The sequence below is a fragment of the Falco punctatus genome (genome assembly GCF_963210335.1).
Source record: "Falco punctatus genome assembly, chromosome: 14".
NCBI lineage: Eukaryota > Metazoa > Chordata > Aves > Falconiformes > Falconidae > Falco > Falco punctatus.
The window spans coordinates 14,907,936-14,925,940 of NC_137594.1; the positions used below are offsets into that span (position 1 = coordinate 14,907,936).

The 18,005-nt window shown below is 41.1% G+C and overlaps 1 protein-coding gene across 2 annotated transcripts; it reads right to left on the minus strand.

The window, feature by feature from the left end:
- Positions 1-631: 631 nt before the first annotated feature.
- Positions 632-17,536, minus strand: SHCBP1 (SHC binding and spindle associated 1). Of its 2 annotated transcripts, XM_080410824.1 has the most exons (13): positions 17,201-17,531; positions 16,188-16,358; positions 15,459-15,574; positions 14,313-14,521; positions 13,164-13,256; positions 10,374-10,607; positions 10,108-10,276; positions 8,737-8,857; positions 5,555-5,686; positions 4,517-4,635; positions 3,679-3,765; positions 3,234-3,375; positions 632-2,463 (listed from the first exon to the last, which is right to left on the minus strand). In XM_080410824.1, the coding sequence occupies exons 1-13, from the start codon at positions 17,394-17,396 to the stop codon at positions 2,144-2,146; spliced, it is 2,109 nt and encodes a 702-aa protein (XP_080266950.1). In that variant the 5' UTR covers positions 17,397-17,531; the 3' UTR covers positions 632-2,143. The 2 variants fall into 2 exon arrangements, with proteins under 2 accessions (XP_080266950.1, XP_080266951.1); XM_080410825.1 differs by lacking the exon at positions 3,679-3,765 and having other exon boundaries at positions 17,201-17,536.
- Between the last annotated feature and the right edge of the window lie 469 nt (positions 17,537-18,005).

Sequence of the window (18,005 nt, forward strand, 5' to 3'; positions counted from 1 at the left end):
CTTTATATTTAAACATTTCTCCTTATATTTATCACTAACATAAGTGATTATGAGGACAAAACTGCGAGATGAGAAGGCTCATTCAAAAGATTAGCCCCCATGAGGCTCAAGTGTCACCAAAATTTAACCACAACTTTATCATACAGCTCCTGCACAAAGGAAACTGCTGGAAGCTGTACTAGCAGCCTCATTTTGCTCCTTGACCTACTGACAACCTGCACAATAGAATCACCATTAGCATCTGGCACAGGAACGGGCAAAACTGTTGGTATTGAAAGCAGAATAGTTACGTTTTTATTGTTATCTTCATAAATGTAAAGCTGAATTTTCAAAAAGGGAGATAAGAGGCTGTCAAGAGGTAAGCCAGGTTCAAACTGAAGTGCATGGGAAAGAATCGCTACCTACACATCACAAAGGCAGCTTGCTCAGGAGAATTATGATTTGAAAAGATGAGAGGAAAGAACCACAAAATTAGTTTTTAGCCCCAGTCCTTTAATAAGGATTACACTCAGGAAATAAAGGCATAACATCAAAGCATGAAACATGGCATGTGACCTGATGAATAGCTTAAGATACTAAACTACTGCCAGTCTTAGCGTTAGGCTTTCACTTGACTCAATTATTTCTTTAAAAAAATCACTAAGTGGCAAACACGTATGGGTTTGTGCATGTTGAGATACTGCAATGGCATTCATATTCATCAAAACGCGGTTTAGTCCTGAAGTAGAGCGTCCTGAGCAGAATGAGAACAGCAGCAGTGGGCTAAAAAAGCTGCAACAGATTCTGTGGTTCACAGAATGGAAAACAAATGCATGTAAATTACACCTTCCTCTTTTCCTTTCCATCAGCTGCTCACACTAAAACAAATCACGCACTGAAGTGAATTTTGATTGTCATTTCAATTTAAGAATGCTAGAATGGAAAATCTGGATCAGACTATTCACATCCACTTCCAGGCAATGCATTCATTTCTAGTGAAGGCAGACACCTGCTAAGCTACTTTCAGAAATTATTCCAAAGTCAATTTGCCAGCAACGTGCTTTTCCCTTCTTAACACCCTCTTAACAGCCGATTGTGTTTCATGGGACATCCCGGATCACTTGGGTGTTATTTTCCTACATACATTTCACCCACTGGTTCAAAAACTGACCTACAACTCTTAGTACAAAAGTTTGAAGGCAGCATCTAGATTTGTAATTAATAATAATAATAATAATCAGAGGCACTGAGGAGTCCTCCTCAATCAGGCAGTCCTTCCAATTTTTCCCTCAAGTACTGAACGTTTCACAGCTGTAGGTTGATAAGATTTCAATGGAAAGTAATTTTTTAAATTTTCCATTCATTTCCAAAACCTCAGCTGCTACAAATGGCATAGTTTTCAAAATTTCAGAATAATGCACCGAAAGTACAGTATGAATGCCGCTAACAGACAGAGACGCATCTATTTTGATTTCTCTTTATTCAGATTAATGGAGTTTAGTTAGATGCTGCCCTCCCTAAGAAAAAGGTGCACAGGCACTGGTAGCTGTTGGAAGTAAACAGCTGGGCACAGAAAGACACAGAAGACTGAATGATACTACCCTTCCAAATGTTTTCTAGAAAATACTTCAAGTATGAAATATGGCAGCCAAACACTACATTCCCAAGGAATAGCATTTCACTAGCTTCTGTTTAATGTAAAAAATTAAGCATGCCAATCGCTTATAGGAGTCAGCCACAGACTAATGACACTTTAAAAAAATACGGAGGGATATGTACCACTAATTGCTGCACATCTGTTGTCCACTTTTCCATGATGAGCCATATCTATATTTTCTTTCTTTGAAGATTTTTTCTTTTACAATAAAAAGTTAAATAAATACACTAAAAAAAGATTCATCAGAGAGCTAGCAAAGAAGCAACACATAGATTAGCAGAATACATGCAGTCTTCAAGCTAGAGTTCTGTTTTCTACCACGCTGTCCATAGTATGCAGCAAGGAAGCAAAGTTTCCACATGCAATATATATACTATTAATAAATATTTGTCACATTCTAGTAACATTATGGAAGGCTAATGGAACAGGTTAACTCCTTGAAAAGCAGCAGTGAAAAAAATAGCTTGTGCAAATCTTCTATTGCAATGCCATTAGGAGTCAGGACAGTCAGAAAATAAATGTACCAAAACTTCCTTTCCCATTCCATTTGAACTGATTGCCCACAATAGAAACAAACATTTCCTGTGACATTAAGTTTTCATCGGCTTCGGTGATTCCCAGTTCACTCAGTCTTTTCTTGAGCATCTGGCTTTTCTTTGCAGAAGTAGCCCCAAGTTCATTTGCAATTTCATAGTTGCCTTCAGTTTGTTCAGAAATCTCAGCTTGCTCATAAAGCTCCAGCTCATCAGTTATACATTCTGGTAGTCCTTGCCTCAAGCCCTCTACACGGGCTGTCCCATCACCTGACTGGGTAGGCTCCGTATTCCCTAGGTCAGGAAACAATAAGAATGTCATCAACAGTCACACAAAACAGCCAAATCATTTAAAATTCCTGGATTTAAAAGTTTTCTTGAGTCTGAACATTTTCACCTCACCCCACTCACTTTTTGGACAACTACTTAGTGACAGGCACATATCCCAGATGCACCACAAGATGCTTGAGAAAAAGGTTTATTCTTGAGATGACTTCAAGTTGTCAAGTGATAGCGATACTAGAGAAAATTGCAGTGGGTTTACACGTTACACTTAGTGACTTCTTGAATAAGACATTGTGTAGAAATATATAATTTTTATTTTATCATTTGCCATTTTATCTACTGCGGAGAAAAAATTCTGCATGGGAGCACGTCTCAGCTCTAATGCACAAAAGAAGAAATTAGCAGGGAATTATCATGAACCAGAACAGCTGTAAGAGAAGCCATGTCTGCTATTTTGCTGGTCACACTCTTGCTTCTGTATGACCCAAGGAGGCCATCGGTCATACAGGCTCTGCCTAGCAGGGAGCACAGACCATGTGCATAAGGACTTTACAGTGGAAGTACATAAACACGCCACGAAGCACTGACATTCACAGTTTCTCTGCAGCAAGTTAACCCTTTAGGAATTTCCAGTGTTCTGAGAGTTATGAATAATTATTTCAGCTAAATCAATCTAGACATTATTAGAAAATTTAAGAGACTTGATTATGAATTATACAATCCAAAAACTGGGTAGTTTTAGGAGTTTTTTTCTCCTAAAAAAAGGAAGAGAAAAATACCTTTTGTTATCTCTGCTGAAGTATCCTTTACATCAGAGGGCATTGCTGGTCTAACCAGGACTACACCATATCCTTCATTATTATGAATCATATTATTGACCATGGTTATCTTAGGGATGTCGTAATGTTCATCTAAGAAGTTCTACAGCAAAGAAACAGAAATCCAACATGTTATGTCCAGCTAAAGGGATGCAAAACATTCCAGTTTGAGGTAGAATCAGTTCTATGTATTGGCTAGAATTTTATTATTTGCCGATGAAATAAAGAAATAAAACAAGTATACTGCTTCAGTGGATCAAGCAAAGGCAAACAAGTACTGTTATCATCATATGCAACAGAAGAGTTCTACCATAAAGCAGCAAGGTGACAAGCCACCAAGGTTATTTGCATTAATTCTAGCAGCTATAAGCTTTTCAAAAACAAGTACATTCTGCCTTGAACTGACCTTTATAAGTATTCCCTCCTTGCAGTGGTGTATGCCACTGTCTAACACGGTACACGTACTACCTGGATATATTTCCACACCAGCACCCTACAAGATAAAATTGATGGCAGTTCACAAATAGTTCAGGCCCATTTCCAATTTAATCTGACAACTCCATTACAGATCTTTGTGTTTATCTACCAGTTCGTGCAAAGCAGAATTGTGTTACCATTCCAGCTTTACAGCTTTGTTAACCAACTTGAGCAGCAATACTCAAGGTTGAGGCCCCATGGATAATATTATTGCCACCAGTCCACAAAAGCTCTGGTAAAGAGTAACTGCACAGCCTTGCATTATTTTCTCATTCTTTACAACATTCAAAGCCCCATCATTCTTCAAAACATCCTAATCAAGAGTTCATTTCTGTGTTCATCATCCTTCTGTAAGGATCAATGGACAAGGTGTCCAAAAAGGGCATTTAATTTTTAGAACAAATGCAACATTTAATGAGAAATATTATTTATGGGCAGAGAAAACAGAAAATTACTGTAAAAGTATTCCAGGACATGAATCAGTCCAGCAATACAGCAACGATTATTTCACAGATGTCCCCTGTTACTACATCATTTTCATATCATCACACAGAAATCAGCATGAGACACTTCACTAGATATTATTGGCGGCTACAAGACCCTTGGGACTAATCTCTGAAACTCAATAACATGTAGTTGTCCAAAATGAATTTGTAAAGGTTCTCCCAGGAGCGACAGAAGTCACCCTGTTCTGGATGGCATTATTTCCAAGCAGAAACCTTTATTTTAATTTCGGAAATAAGTCAGAGTCAAGAATTTGCTTGTACCTTGGCACCATACAGATCTGACTTTTTCATTACTAGCTCAGCTGATGTCCGTACTGTTATGCCTGTAGTTTCACATTGTAACACACAATTCTCCAGGGTGGTTTTCCCATGATGGACATCTACACACACAGAAAACATTGTTAAATGAATCAGTTATGCAAAGGCAAACCCCTCCTACAGACAGGTGGACTTGTAGCATTTTTGCAGTGTGATAAAATCACTATTTTAACTTTATCCACTTCGGATTAATTTTAATGATTTGCTCATGCATAATTTGAGCTTATGCTATTTTTCTGGTATAAGCAGAAACACTGCTGCTAGGGAGCACTGACCAAAGATTTGTCTTAGAAGTTTTTTGGCTTTCTGGCTTTTTTTATGGAATCGACAACTATTCATTACATTCCTAAGAGACTTTGAATTTAAAGATACTAAATACATGTATACAGGTGTTAATAAACAATTTAACATGTTTAGAACCAAATGTCTGTTGAGGCAAAGTATTAACTAGCACCTTCTGCAAAGACAGAAGTCCATGGCCAACAAACTCATTAGATACAATTTAGGATTATTTGAACCTCAGTTCGAATGTGTTGTCAGCAAAGTTCCACACTACTTCTATAGCGTATGCCATTCCTCAGTGGAGAGCTGGCTGGGTTCAGCTACAGCTGAATATTGCCATGGTGGTTCCTCTGTGGAAAAAGGAACTATTTCCATTTCCAGGTAGCCTGACACCGGCTGTGCAGCAGTCAGTCAGGTTGCCTCAACAGCAGAAAAATGATCAAGTAAAATGATCTTCTCAGAGTATGAGAATAGAACACAAGAGCTACAATAACTTTAAAGTATAAAGAGTAGAAATTGTTTTGATGTCCACATCATTAGCAAGTTAAAAAAATGGGGAAGCATTGATATTTATACCTGTAGGGCTCCTCTCTACAATACGTTGTTACAACTAGTGAACTCCAACACTAGGTCTCGGCTTTAATTCTAACAGTAAATTGTGAAAGATTCACAAGAAGGTAAAGATGCTTTTATACTTACTTAAAATCCCCTCCACAGCATCATGTTGTACTAACTTCAAACTGGAGATCTTTATATTGGCTCCTGTACAGTCAACAAAGTTGTCTCCTTTCCCTCGTTTTTCTATCACAATATCATCTGGCAGGCCATAGCCTTAAAGCAGAGATGAAAGATGCAAGTTTGATGAATAACTGGTAACAGTCAGGTGCTCAGTATATAGTAGACATTTAAACTAAATACAGAGGTTTAAAACTTGAAGTCTAATACCTTGAATGGGATTTTCCACCCAGTGGTGAAGCTACACCTTACATGCTCTCTGAACCAAGGTTCAGGCACTCAAAACCAAACTCAAAAGTTACCTTACTTGAATGACACACAACAAAATGCAAAGTTATTTTAGACAGCTGAGCAAAAGCTTAAGTGAGCTCACCTTTGCCAAGGCCAAAGTTCCTACTCCCAAAAGTTATAACAGAGCAGGGTGATGCAGTAACTAAGGACACACAAGCATCTGCAGCCTGCTTTCAAAGTACAGTTGACTAGAGCAGGCTGAGGTTCCAAGGAGCACGGGGCCAGCGGGAGGGGAGCAGTCACTACCACAACACAAGGAAGCAAGTGCAGAGGACTTGATATTGCTAGTAAGCTTCACTCAACTTCCCGATTTAAAAGAAACTTGGGTCAAAATTTAATGTTCTTGTGTTACATGGACTTCCAGATTAAAAAGAAACTTTCACAAGCATATGACAACATTGATTTACTAAGCCATCCACAGTTGTCAGCATTCAACCACTTACAGGGGAAGTTATGAGCATGTAAAGCTTTTATTGCTTGTCACTGACAAGAATCATGATAAGGAAAGCAATAATGCAACATCTATTAAAGCAGCGCAAGTCCTACCATTTCCTGAAAGCACACACAAACTCAGATAAGAAGTGCCTGAGTAGGATGCTAGCTTTTAACCAAGTACATAAATAAATACTCTAATGTGCAAGTAGAAAGGTTAAAAAAGAAAAAAACCTTTGAACAAGAGTTGGCAGAATTAAAGATGGCAGATTTAATGCAAAGTTAAGTGATTGATACTTCAGCACACTATACTAGCTAGAAATCTTTTCCCACCTGCTACTGATTTACAGTCACCCCTGGAGGGGAGGTGGCATGGGGCAGTTTACTTCCAGTACGTCAAAAGAGACCACCACAGGACAGCAATGGCAGATGTAGTTTAACTTCACCCCACTACAGAAAGGGGTTATTATCCAAGGCAAGAGTTTTGGGAATAATTAATTGTCCTACAGACTACCTGTCATTTTTCTAACCATGCTTTTAGCTTGCTTTACACTTCACCTCTGAAGCAGCAGCTCTAGTAAGAAGGAAGCCAGTGACAAGACAAGGAATAGAGAAGGAAAGATCCACCTGCTATCAAGTGGTGTACAACACACAACGTGGTCATGGCTCAACAACCCGCCCCTAAGCCAAGTGACTCCACAGGAGCTAAAGGTATTTCTCATCCGTTAACACCGATCACAGATACTAGATGGGCTGATGCTACAGGTTCCCATCCAGCTTGAACAACCACCGTACAAGCAGAAGGAAAGTTCTTAGGTGTCTTTGCTACACGTTTTTGCCACGTGTTAACATTACCCTTACCATGATTTCCTGCAGCTGCTACTGCTTAACCTTATTTAGTTCTTGTCATTTTTTTATCCCTGACTTACTAATCCTCTTACTTTCAACCTTACTACTTACTTGTACAGTGGCTTGAAAAAAATAAAACCTCTACTAAGCAAAGTGACATTATATCTTTGTTGAGTCACCCCTTCATCCCAAGAAGGCCACCAAAACCACCAGCTGCTTAGATGAGTGCCAGCAAAATCTTTCTTGATGCTCCTACTTCAAACGTTTTTGGCCACTACTATTGCTATAAAAACTTCTCTAACAGCACTCCGTATAAGAAGATTAAATACCCTGACATGTACCCATTATTTAGAGAGTGGTTCACACTAAAGATACATATTTATATGCCTTGCTCCTTAAAATAGAGCAGCTCATCCTTTAATAGATGTGCTATTGCACTATTTGTATTACTTTTTCCTTAAAGCTAGAAAAGCAATAAAAACCACCCCACACAATTTTAGCACAATGACATTCTTGCAGATAAATAAAGCACTTTGAGGTCCTTCATCCTGCAGGTGCATTGTCTATCAGCACGCGTATCTATATAAATCACACACACGAGAAGGGCAAGAAAGAAAATGACACTTACAAAACAAGGGCAAGAAAAATAAAGTCCAGAACGGCACGAAATTAAACTCCCAGCCTTCTTCCCATTAAGTAATTTTGACAAGACAAAAATGCAGCCAAATAAGTATCTGAACAGCTGCACAAGCCCTAGCGATACAGAGACTTACACTGCAGCAGAGTGTGCATGCCTAAAGCAGAGGAATTACACTGAGAAATCAAGAATCACAAGGAAGAGATAGCAACATATCTTAGATGAGGCAGAAGTATTTAAAACACATAATTTGAAAGAAAAATGGAATTGTGCATGCTGTGTCTGTTTCTACAGGAAAAAGTACATGTTAAATCAACAGCTCCCTCCTCCACCCATGCACCTCGCATAATGCAGCTTCACACTGGTAGCCACCCCGACCCCCCATCGCTGTCACGCAAAAAGGGCCATAAGCCAGGTTCTAATAGCACTTGGCTCTTCCTCTCTGCATTCACCAGTGCTATACTGGTAATGAGTCTCAGAGCATACCTCTGAAATAGATTAAGACATGCAAAGAACAAGGGCAGCTCTCAAGCACTTTTGAGTTACCAGCTGTAAAAACTGAAGCCTCTCAGAAAGACTATTGTGCTTCTTAGATTACCAAAAAAAAAAATAAATCAGCAAGTCCCTCATGTTTCTGTTGAATCCTTTCTACCATCTATATAATCAGAATTTATCTAGACAAATAGTTAGGAAGAAATGATGAATTTGCTATCAATCAGCAGCATTTGCAGTTTATTTGTAGAAGCAACTATGCCTAATGAAACAGCTTACTCCACCCCGCATTAGATATGGCTCCACAAGCAGAAATAGGAACGCTTTGAAGAACAAAATCAAATATTCCCAACAAACTCTGCAAAAAGTGAATCCTTATGCAGAGTTAGTTTAAGACATTCAGTTCACTTCATTTTAAGGACCTTTAAGCTAGCAAACCTTCTACCTTCTAGTTCAACTGAATCAGCAATGCAGAACACGCCATCTACAACATAACGACCAGGACAGATGATGACACTGTCTCCTTCGTAACAGGCATTTACAGCTGTCAGTGGATCATTGTGAAACTGTAAAAGACAAACACACAATCAGCTCCTGAAGAACACTATAAAAAATGGAATGCATTTATGCCCTTAAAGCTTTGCTTTTCAATTAAGTGTTGCTGGTTTTGCTTGGAAGAAACCCTTTTTAATGGCACCAATAATACACAATTTCTACTTTGAATTCAAGAATCATAGCACTACGGACAAAAACAGCTTTAAAACATTCCTTTGATGTTTGTGTCATGTCCATTCCCCCATGAGAAAACTGGGGCAGAGACACAGATCGAAGAGCATATGCACCAGAAAGGCAACCTCAATATGGCCTTGGTTACAGGTCAACATCTGAATTGTGCCTCAAGTGCCTTGCCATGAATGACGGAAGAAATAGATGACAGAAGGTAAAGAAAATTAAGGAAAACACAAACAACTCAGCAACTATATTTGAGCTGGCCTGAACACTGACATAACCCTTCGGGGGTCCTGGTGCAAGTCACCCCAAAATAGAGTTTAGATATTACTGTGGCAAACATGGGGACCACATGGTCCTTTTTATTGTCCAAAAAGGGCAGGCTAATATCCTTCACAACTATTACTGGGGGATTCTGTATTGAAGAATAACAAAAAGAACAGAAAAACTGCACATTTATTGCTTCCCAGCAAATTCCAGGGTAAGTATAGTGAGAGCATTTCTCAATTGCCAAATCAGAAAACCTGATTTATAGCCCAAAAGTTAATCCCAGATCTTCCCTGTGGCTCCATTTTGGCCATCTGTAATTCATGAACTTGATCAGAATACAGCCAGCAATTTAATTTGGGCCCAAGGAATCCAAACTGCTCTTAACTGTTGAAGTGGCAAGTCCCGTCTGAATTCACAAAAACTTAATGTATCTCCTACACAGTACTACAGCAACAGAATGACATTTCTCTCTTCAAATTCTAGATCATTATCAGTAGCATCAAGAGACACAAGTATTTCAAGACTAAATGTAAGTATTGTACAATGAAACACAGTAAAGTGTAATTATTACAGAAAGTTTATCTCATTTCCTACACACAGGAAGGAAACTGCTTGTATGGAGTACTCAGACAGAAATGAATTAATTTACTTGTATCATCCAGTCTCACCACTCACTGTTTAAATTACAGTGCTTTTTTTGAACTGACAAAAAAAACCACTGTGCAAACATAGTATCTTGCACTTGATAAACTATTTTCTCCTCAAAAAACAAGGTGGAAGAAAAGTATTAGCAGACAGACAATTCCTGTTGCCATACCTGTATTTCTAGTTCTTCACCACAAGATTCAGGGCAAAGTTTGTCCCTTAGCAATGACTGCAGCAAACTTGCCACCATGACTGAGGATACAACATGAATGACCTTGGTACCTGTTGGTCTCAGCCCTTTAGCTTGGGAACCGCTGTGTTTCTGGTAACCAAACACATACCTAAAACAAGAGCAACAAAGCCATCAGCTCTTTCTTCAATAAGGAACGTACACGTAGCCTCCTATATGGCCCTCCTCCTTGCCCAAAACCAAGGTACCTCAGCAGCGGATTCTCAATTAGTTTTAGCTTTTGTTTTAAGTGCTCTATTTTCTCATATAATTTTAGTCCTTCCACCATGGAGACATTTTCTTCTTCTGAGTCCGAATCATTGCTTGATATGCTGTTCCTCACATCTATAAACTTCCTGTAAAGCTCTTCACATTGAGACAACAAGTTCTGGTAATCAGCTGCAAGCCCAGAAGGCACACGGTGTTCAATGATGTCATAATGCCTGCAATTCAGAGCAAGAGGTCACTATATTTCACATCTAAAGTTTTGAAAGATCAAATATAAACCCAGAGAGAACCCGAAGAGTTCTGCTTTGGCGCTTTAATCAAGATTCTCTGCAGTCTGTATCAACACTGCTCAATTTTTTTTCCCCAAAGTAGCAAAACCAGAAATCTGAACAGACACAAACGTACTCCTTTCTAAATAGTTGTCCACCTACCTTGGAAGATTATACACAGTTATCAGAAATGCATTCTGAAACAAAGGCATAAGCACAGCAACTCAAAAAAAGAGTAAGAATTTAGGAAGTAATTTGATACAAAAATTAGTCTATTTTTAAGCATTTATTAGAAACACTGAGAAAATTGTGTCTGAAATAGAAGAAAAATCCTATAATGTGAAGTCTCTATCATCATCAGTCTAACCAATTACCTGCACAAAAATGCAGAATGGATAAGAAAGGTATTACCAGCACCAGGTGAAGATGTGAAGGCACTGCATTGTAAAAAGTTTGCACCATCCCAAGAGCATCCTCTACAAAAGAAAATGCAGGCCAGAAAATACAGCCCAAAGCTGCATTGCCACAGTCAGAAAGATGAGGATATTTGCCAGCTAGACAGTGTCATGAAATCCAGGGCCAATCACATGGGACCAATCATGATCACAACAAAAAAACTGGACAGCAATTAATGATACAATTAAAACAAGATTTAATTATCTCACACCATTTTTGTAGGGAACCAGCTGAACATAGTATAAATAGCTCTATTCAAGAGGGCACATGAAATAAGAGCAAAGATATTCCCTCAATTTTCAGAGGCTCCTTAAAGGGTGCACATGCTGCAAAGAGCAAAAAAATTTGTAGTCAGAGCAGTCAGTATCTATATAGTTACAATAAACAGAGCGTACAGAAATAGAGCCTCACAAAGTTTTGGCAATAGGGTTCTCAGAGGCAACAGAGTTAGTCAGTGCAGCATGAGTAGCATCAGAAGATTTTATAGCAATATAGAAATATTAAATATTTGAAGGAAACAACATTGTACATAATTTGGCCCCAAAATGCATGCCGCACATTTTACAACTGATCATTATGAAAGCACATAAAACTATGTGTTTTTTCAAGCTTTAGTTAAACAGTTCGTACAGCTTTACTTGCCTCAGAAGACTAGTACAGCCTAATGTGCAGTGCAAAGATACTGTCTGTTCGCATTAAAACAGAGCACACCAGAGACCTGAAAAGTTTAAAGCATCATATGTTTCCATGCATTAAAGATTAATGTTATTTCTGAGCTGATACATCAGTGCTTAGATCACAACACAAGATAACAGCAACATCAGTGTAGCTTGGCAGACTGGCTTTGTATCAAGCATCGTATGGGAGAATAAGAAAGGATAACATTTACTTTTCTCCTTGAAGATGTTTAAGCATTTTGGATTCTCACCAAACTGGCTGTAAGGCCGCGCACAGAATTAAAAAATTTATCCCATGGCACACCATTTCATTCTGGTTTCATCCCCTGCAAAGTCTCCATAAGGCTCCAAAAACTCAACAGAACAGCCATTTACTGGAGCACACAAGTGTAAATACTTCAGAAACACATACAATTCCCATATACAACACTTCGTCCTAATTTGTATGATCTCAGAAAAACACAGGCATATCAGAGTCCCTAAATGTCACATTGTGTCCTGTTTGAAAGAGAGGCCTGCAGCCACCTTTATAGTGTAGGTAGTTATACTGATTTTCTTTGTAAATCACATTCTATATTCGAGCACATGTAATGCCATATTCTAAATAGTATTTCAGGGTGGGTTATAAATACTGATGTAGCTCCCCAGCATCATAGCATTATCAAACCTTGATCTGAATGACACAGAAACTTCCAGAAAATAATGAGGTTAAGTTACAATAAGTAAAGAAAAGGAATTGAAAAACAACCGTCATGAAAGACTTGAGAAAAAGATAGTGTGTCAAATCTCAGAGGAAAAACTACACTAAAAATCACTTTCAATTATTAGCTCCAGGTACGTTTTACAGTGTGTTTTGGTTATTTAGCACCCTCAAAAATAACCAGATTGCGTCCTCGTGCACTGCTTCAGTTCCATATGGCAGGACAGCATTAAAAACCCACCTTCAGATAACCTAATGCCAACCAGTCCCACGAGGGAAAGAAATGCACACATTCCTCCTTCAGCATGACCAATTTACATGGGTTTGGCAACATTCAGCTCCGTTCAGATTGTTACGCTATGCCCAGAGGTATCAGAGCACCCCAGGTGAGCTCTAACTGGGATGACAGTGCAGCCCAAGCCCAGGGCAGCTATAGCTGGGTTCGGAGTGCCATCTGATGGAAGGTCAGTGAGTGCAGGGAAACAGCGTTCAGAAGTCGTTGCAACCTCAGTCGTTGCACCCCCTTTCCATGCAAAACGTTGACCATCAGACACCGAATGCTGTTAGAACACACTTGATGTACCAGTGACCAGGGTTGGGTTTTTTAAATCTAGTTGCTCGTCACTGTTCCCACGTCTACCCTAGTAATATCAAGGGTGTTACACTTACAATCTCAGTCGAGGCTCAACACATCGCACAAAGTAATCAAAATCATCCTCCTCCTCCTCATCCCAGGTCCTCCAGATGCACTGGTAGAAGAATCTTTTGGAGAAAAGCAAGCATTTAGTCACACAAAGGAGGCCACATTTACCCAAGCAGAGGTGACAGCACTGGAAACACAAATGTGACCAATTTGAGAATTCATCTCTAAGCACCACCTCTCACTAATTCCACTTTACTGTCCTGTAAAGTATTTCACATACAGAGAAGTTATCTTTCTTGCCTGTTGTTTACCTGCATAAAGATTTTTATTTTGTGTATCTAAATCCAAAATTCATAATAGCCCGAGTCCCACTTTCATCAAAACAGAGCAAAAGCTGGATTTGCAAACAAGAGTTACACTCTTAAGATCCTGAGGCTCTTTAGTTGTTTGGTTTAGCCAAGCATGCTTCAGTTAAGCTTTCTTTTTGACAGTGAATTAGTCACCTCCATCGTTCAAGCTTAGATCTCTGTACCAAGTAATTCACAACAGAATATATCTCTTCTCCGCTTTTCCTCCCGCACCCACCACTTCTGAAACAGCACATTTTCTAGACAGGAAGGTCGTTCCTCCTATTTTAGCTTTTTCATCCAGTTCTACCACCTATTTGTAGATAGCTTTCAAACAGCATGTACAATATGAAATCAAGGGAGATGGAAAAGAGACAGAGAGATGACAAAGAAAGGAAACTAAAAGAAAGTTGTGAACGGACACCAAAAGAATCAATAGCAAACATAAGGGAGGAGGCAAAATGCAGAAAAAAGAAAAAGGAAAAAAGCCACACAAATGATATAGAAGAGAAAGGAACACATCACTAGAGCAAGCAAGGTGATACAGTCCAAGGAAATCCGGGGTGGAGAAGACAGGGAAAGCAAAACAATTTACATTGTTTTATGTATTATGACACTAGGATGCAGCTAGATGTACTTTGTAGCTGCAGAAGACACCACAGACTTCCTTTTTGAGCAGTTTCCTTATAATACCAGTCATCAGATTGACTTCGGAAAGCTTGGCTTGTGGAGCTGCCAGCATAACCACAAGAACTCAGAGACCCCCCATTGAATATCATCAGAGTGTAATTGTTAAAGACAAAAATTAAACCTTGAGCATGTTCCTACCTGACATGCTCTACGGCTAGTGCTGTCTGGTCAAACTCCCCTGACTCGTCATACACAACCCACATCTCCTGCAGCGGTAGCTGACGCTCCTTCAGCTCCAAGAGCTCCTGCATGCACTCCAAGGTAAAGGTGCTGTCCCGTGAGTCACACAGGAAAGGCTCACTCAGTTGCACAACTGCTTTCAGAGCAGAGTACTCCACATCAACCACCTGTTGGAACAAATAGTACTTCAGGTTTCTCCAAACCTTAGGCACAGCGGAGGAAGGCGATCTATTCAGCTGAAGCGAGAACCCCAGAATTAAGCTTCTCAGAACCACACATCTAGAGCCTTTTCCACACTCCAAACTTTGTCCAAACCCCTCATAATACCCATACAATGCCAATAAGTTGCTTCTCTTTTTTTTAAAAAAAAAAAAAAAAAAAAAAAAAAAAAAAACAACCAGGAAAAAGCAGTATGCTCAGACTCAAACAAATCAATACCTTACAGTTCTTAGAAACTCCTTTGGGACTAATTTTTCAAAGTGCCCACATGACACAAACAATCACAATCCAACAAGTTAGTCTGGGCCAGTGAAAGCCTTTTTGTCACTAATTGGGCTGAAAAGCTGAGGGCTATAGTTTTTCCCTCTTCAAAAATGTAACAGAAATGCAAGTTTGAACATCCAAGGTTTGCACAAAGATGTATGACCTGGACGTTGAAACACCTAGAAAAGGAGTATCCCAAACCAGCAAACCCTCAGTGGGCCTATGACAGGAGTATGCAATGTGGAAGAGCTACTGTCAATACCAAGATGGGTTAAAAGGAAGAATTTTACTGATAATAAAATAAATCAACAAATGATTAGAGCCTAATATTTGAAAAGACTACATTACAATAACCAGCTCTGGACCAAGTACTTATCTCCCCTCTGTGCCCACAGAGATCTCCTTATGGCTCACTCGCACTGACTTGACGTTTCCCCTTCCAGTCTCAAGCACGGAGCCCTTTGAATAAATTCCTATTGCCCTAGCCATCACTGGCAATTAGATATGAAAACATTACTATTTCCTACCAGCTCATAAACTTCATCGATAAATGATCTGTCTGTTACAGAGGTAAATTATGTCAATTGGAGGCAAATGCCTATGCAACTGCATTCCATTTACCTCAACGAGGACGTCAAACACATTGGTGCGCCAGATTGCCTGCCATCCAGATGGTTCAAGGACCTTCTCCAGGTACTCAGCTGTGAATTCTTTCACTTCAGAAGCTTTGCAGTCAGCTAAAAAGAAATTGAGGGCAGTACATTTATGCAAGGAAAGAAAGAAAAGTCCTCCAGATCACTGGAAAATGAAAGTCAACACAGTTGAAACAGTCCTCTACCACATCTCAAGCTGGACTTCATTCTGTTTCACTCATGATAACCATCAGCATTTTTGCTGTCTGTCTCAGTACTGAGAGAGCTGGAGAGCCATCTGTTCTGTGCTTCTCTGGAAGAAGAGATCCAGTACTCAACCTCCCAGGTACTGAAGGTTTCCGTGCCAGTGGCATTATGCAGCTAACCTGTGCCTTATCTTAAACAGTCTTATTACACAAAGCACAGTTCTAGTAAGATCAGTCAAAACAAGGCACAGAATCCAGTATTAGCACCTTTGCCTTTCATTATTCAGATTTTATTTACTTACATTAAAACCTTTGCCTCCTGGTCCGCCAGACAGATAAAGCAGCTGAGGTTACAGAATAAGCGACAGCGGGACACCACATCCATTCTAGTCCCCATTATTAAAAGCATCTCATAGTTTAATATGGAATTGCCTCCATTTACATTGGATCATTTAAGCATTCACTAGAAGAAACCTGGCTATGTGTTCTTTTTCTATTAAGAGGTTACTTACCCAAGATGTAATCCTGGTAAGCTTTAAATCGCTCGTAAAACAAAAGATGTTCGGTATGAAAAATATCTGGAAAAAGCACATTCCCATCTGGCACAGTCCTTCCTAAAGCAGTCCCTGGTTTGTCACGACTGCCATAATCACTACAGGAATCATCATCTTCCCGGAGCAGATCTGGGGAGGAGTGGGCACAAAGCAAACCCAACAAACTGTCAGTTCAATACAGCCATCACCCACTCCTCTATTCCCAAAGAATTCCTGTTCAGACCAAAATCTATCACGAACCTGCTTTCTACAACACAGCTTAATTTATCCTTGGTGAAGAGACTATCTTACTTGATTACCTGCTCTCTTCTTCAGAGTATCTACCCTGTCCCAAAGGAGGATCTCCCATTTATTGCCAGCTGTCCTGAGCTGCAGTTACATGCTAATTTACGTTGTTCTATATGTAGCATCTAAAAACCTTTAAGTAATACGTTACCATTCATGTACATACGATGCCTTGCTAGTACACTGCCTGCATCACCCAGATGCAATATCAAGCAATAATCCAAATGACCTTGGAACATGCATAAAACCAGCAGATCCTGCACACAACTGATCCAAAATAATGTACAGGATTACTGTGAGCAAAGAACGAAACATAAGATGCACAATAAAGCTGTAGATACTAGCCTCAGCTAAAGACATGTTTTCACAGGTACCCTTTTCTTCTCTTAAGCATTTTCCTGTTCTTCAGTACAAGTATTCTTTTTGTATTTTGATAAACTAACGCAGTCTCCACACCTGAAGTCTCAATTCCAAGCAACATATTTCGACCAAAGGCTGCCGAGCCGTCCCGGGCAAACCGTCCGGCCCCTGCGCTGCCCCAAAGCGGGCGGCCGGTGCCCGCGGCCCTCCGGCGTCTCGGCTGGCCCCTGCCCTTCCGAGCGGCGGCGGAGCCGGGGCGCGCCCGGCGTAGGCAGCACCAGCTCTCCCTCCCCGCGGAGCGGCCGCCCGGCACCGGGAGCCCCTACCTGGCTTCGCCGCCCCGGCGCGCTCCGGCGGCGGGGTCTCGCCCTCCCCCGGCGGGGTCTGCCCTTCCCCCGGCGGGGTCTCGCCCTCCCCCGGCGGGGTCTCGCCCTCCCCCGGCGGGGTCTCGCCCTCCCCCGGCGGGGTCTCGCCCTCCCCCGGCGGGGCGCCCCCGCTGCCGGCCCGCCCCGGCTCAGCCATACCGCCCGCGCCGCGCCGCCCGCTCAAATTTCGAACTGCCCCAGCAGCTACCGCTCTGCCACGTCACGGGCAGCGGCCGCCCTGATTGGCTAGCGGCAGCGCCGCGGGAGGGCAGGCGGCGCCGTGCCGGGGCCCTGCGGGGAGGGGAAGCGGCGCGGCGAGGCCCGCGGGCGCGTCCCCGCGGGTGTGCGCGTTACCCGCCCTTGCGGCCGTTACCCGCCGTTGCGCCCGGCGGCGGGGATGACCGTGACCGGTACTGTGCCGTTAGGCAGAACACCGAGGTGCCCTGAGGGGCTCGTCCCTGCGGAGAGGGGTTTGAGCAGCGCACTGGGGGGAGAAGGATCAGTCAAGCGTCACCCCAGAAACCTAAAAAACCTCCAACAATCTACACAGTCCCCTCGTCGTCGTCCCCGCCCCTCCTCCCCCCCCCCCCAAAAAAAAAAAAAAAAAAAAAAAAAAAAAAAAAAAAACCACAACCAAAGCAAAAACAAAAACTGTAACTCGCGGAGCAGTTTGCTCACGTAACTCCAGGAAGGCAAGCTTTGCTTTTAACTCTGACCGGTTGCCACATAAAAGGCACCTGATATAAATTTAAAGCACAAGGCGTTT

What these genes read in the sequence shown, in the direction of transcription:
- SHCBP1 (XM_080410824.1), bottom strand. Translation starts at nt 17,396, where the DNA reads ATGGCTGAGCCGGGGCGGGCCGGCAGCGGGGGCGCCCCGCCGGGGGAG. An exon ending in GTTGAGCCTCGACTGAGATT is followed by an intron (nt 10,608 to 13,163) that starts GTAAGTGTAACA and finishes TCTGAATTGCAG; the next exon opens with GCATTATGACATCATTGAAC. An exon ending in GTGAAGAACTAGAAATACAG is followed by an intron (nt 8,858 to 10,107) that starts GTATGGCAACAG and finishes TGTCTTTTACAG; the next exon opens with TTTCACAATGATCCACTGAC.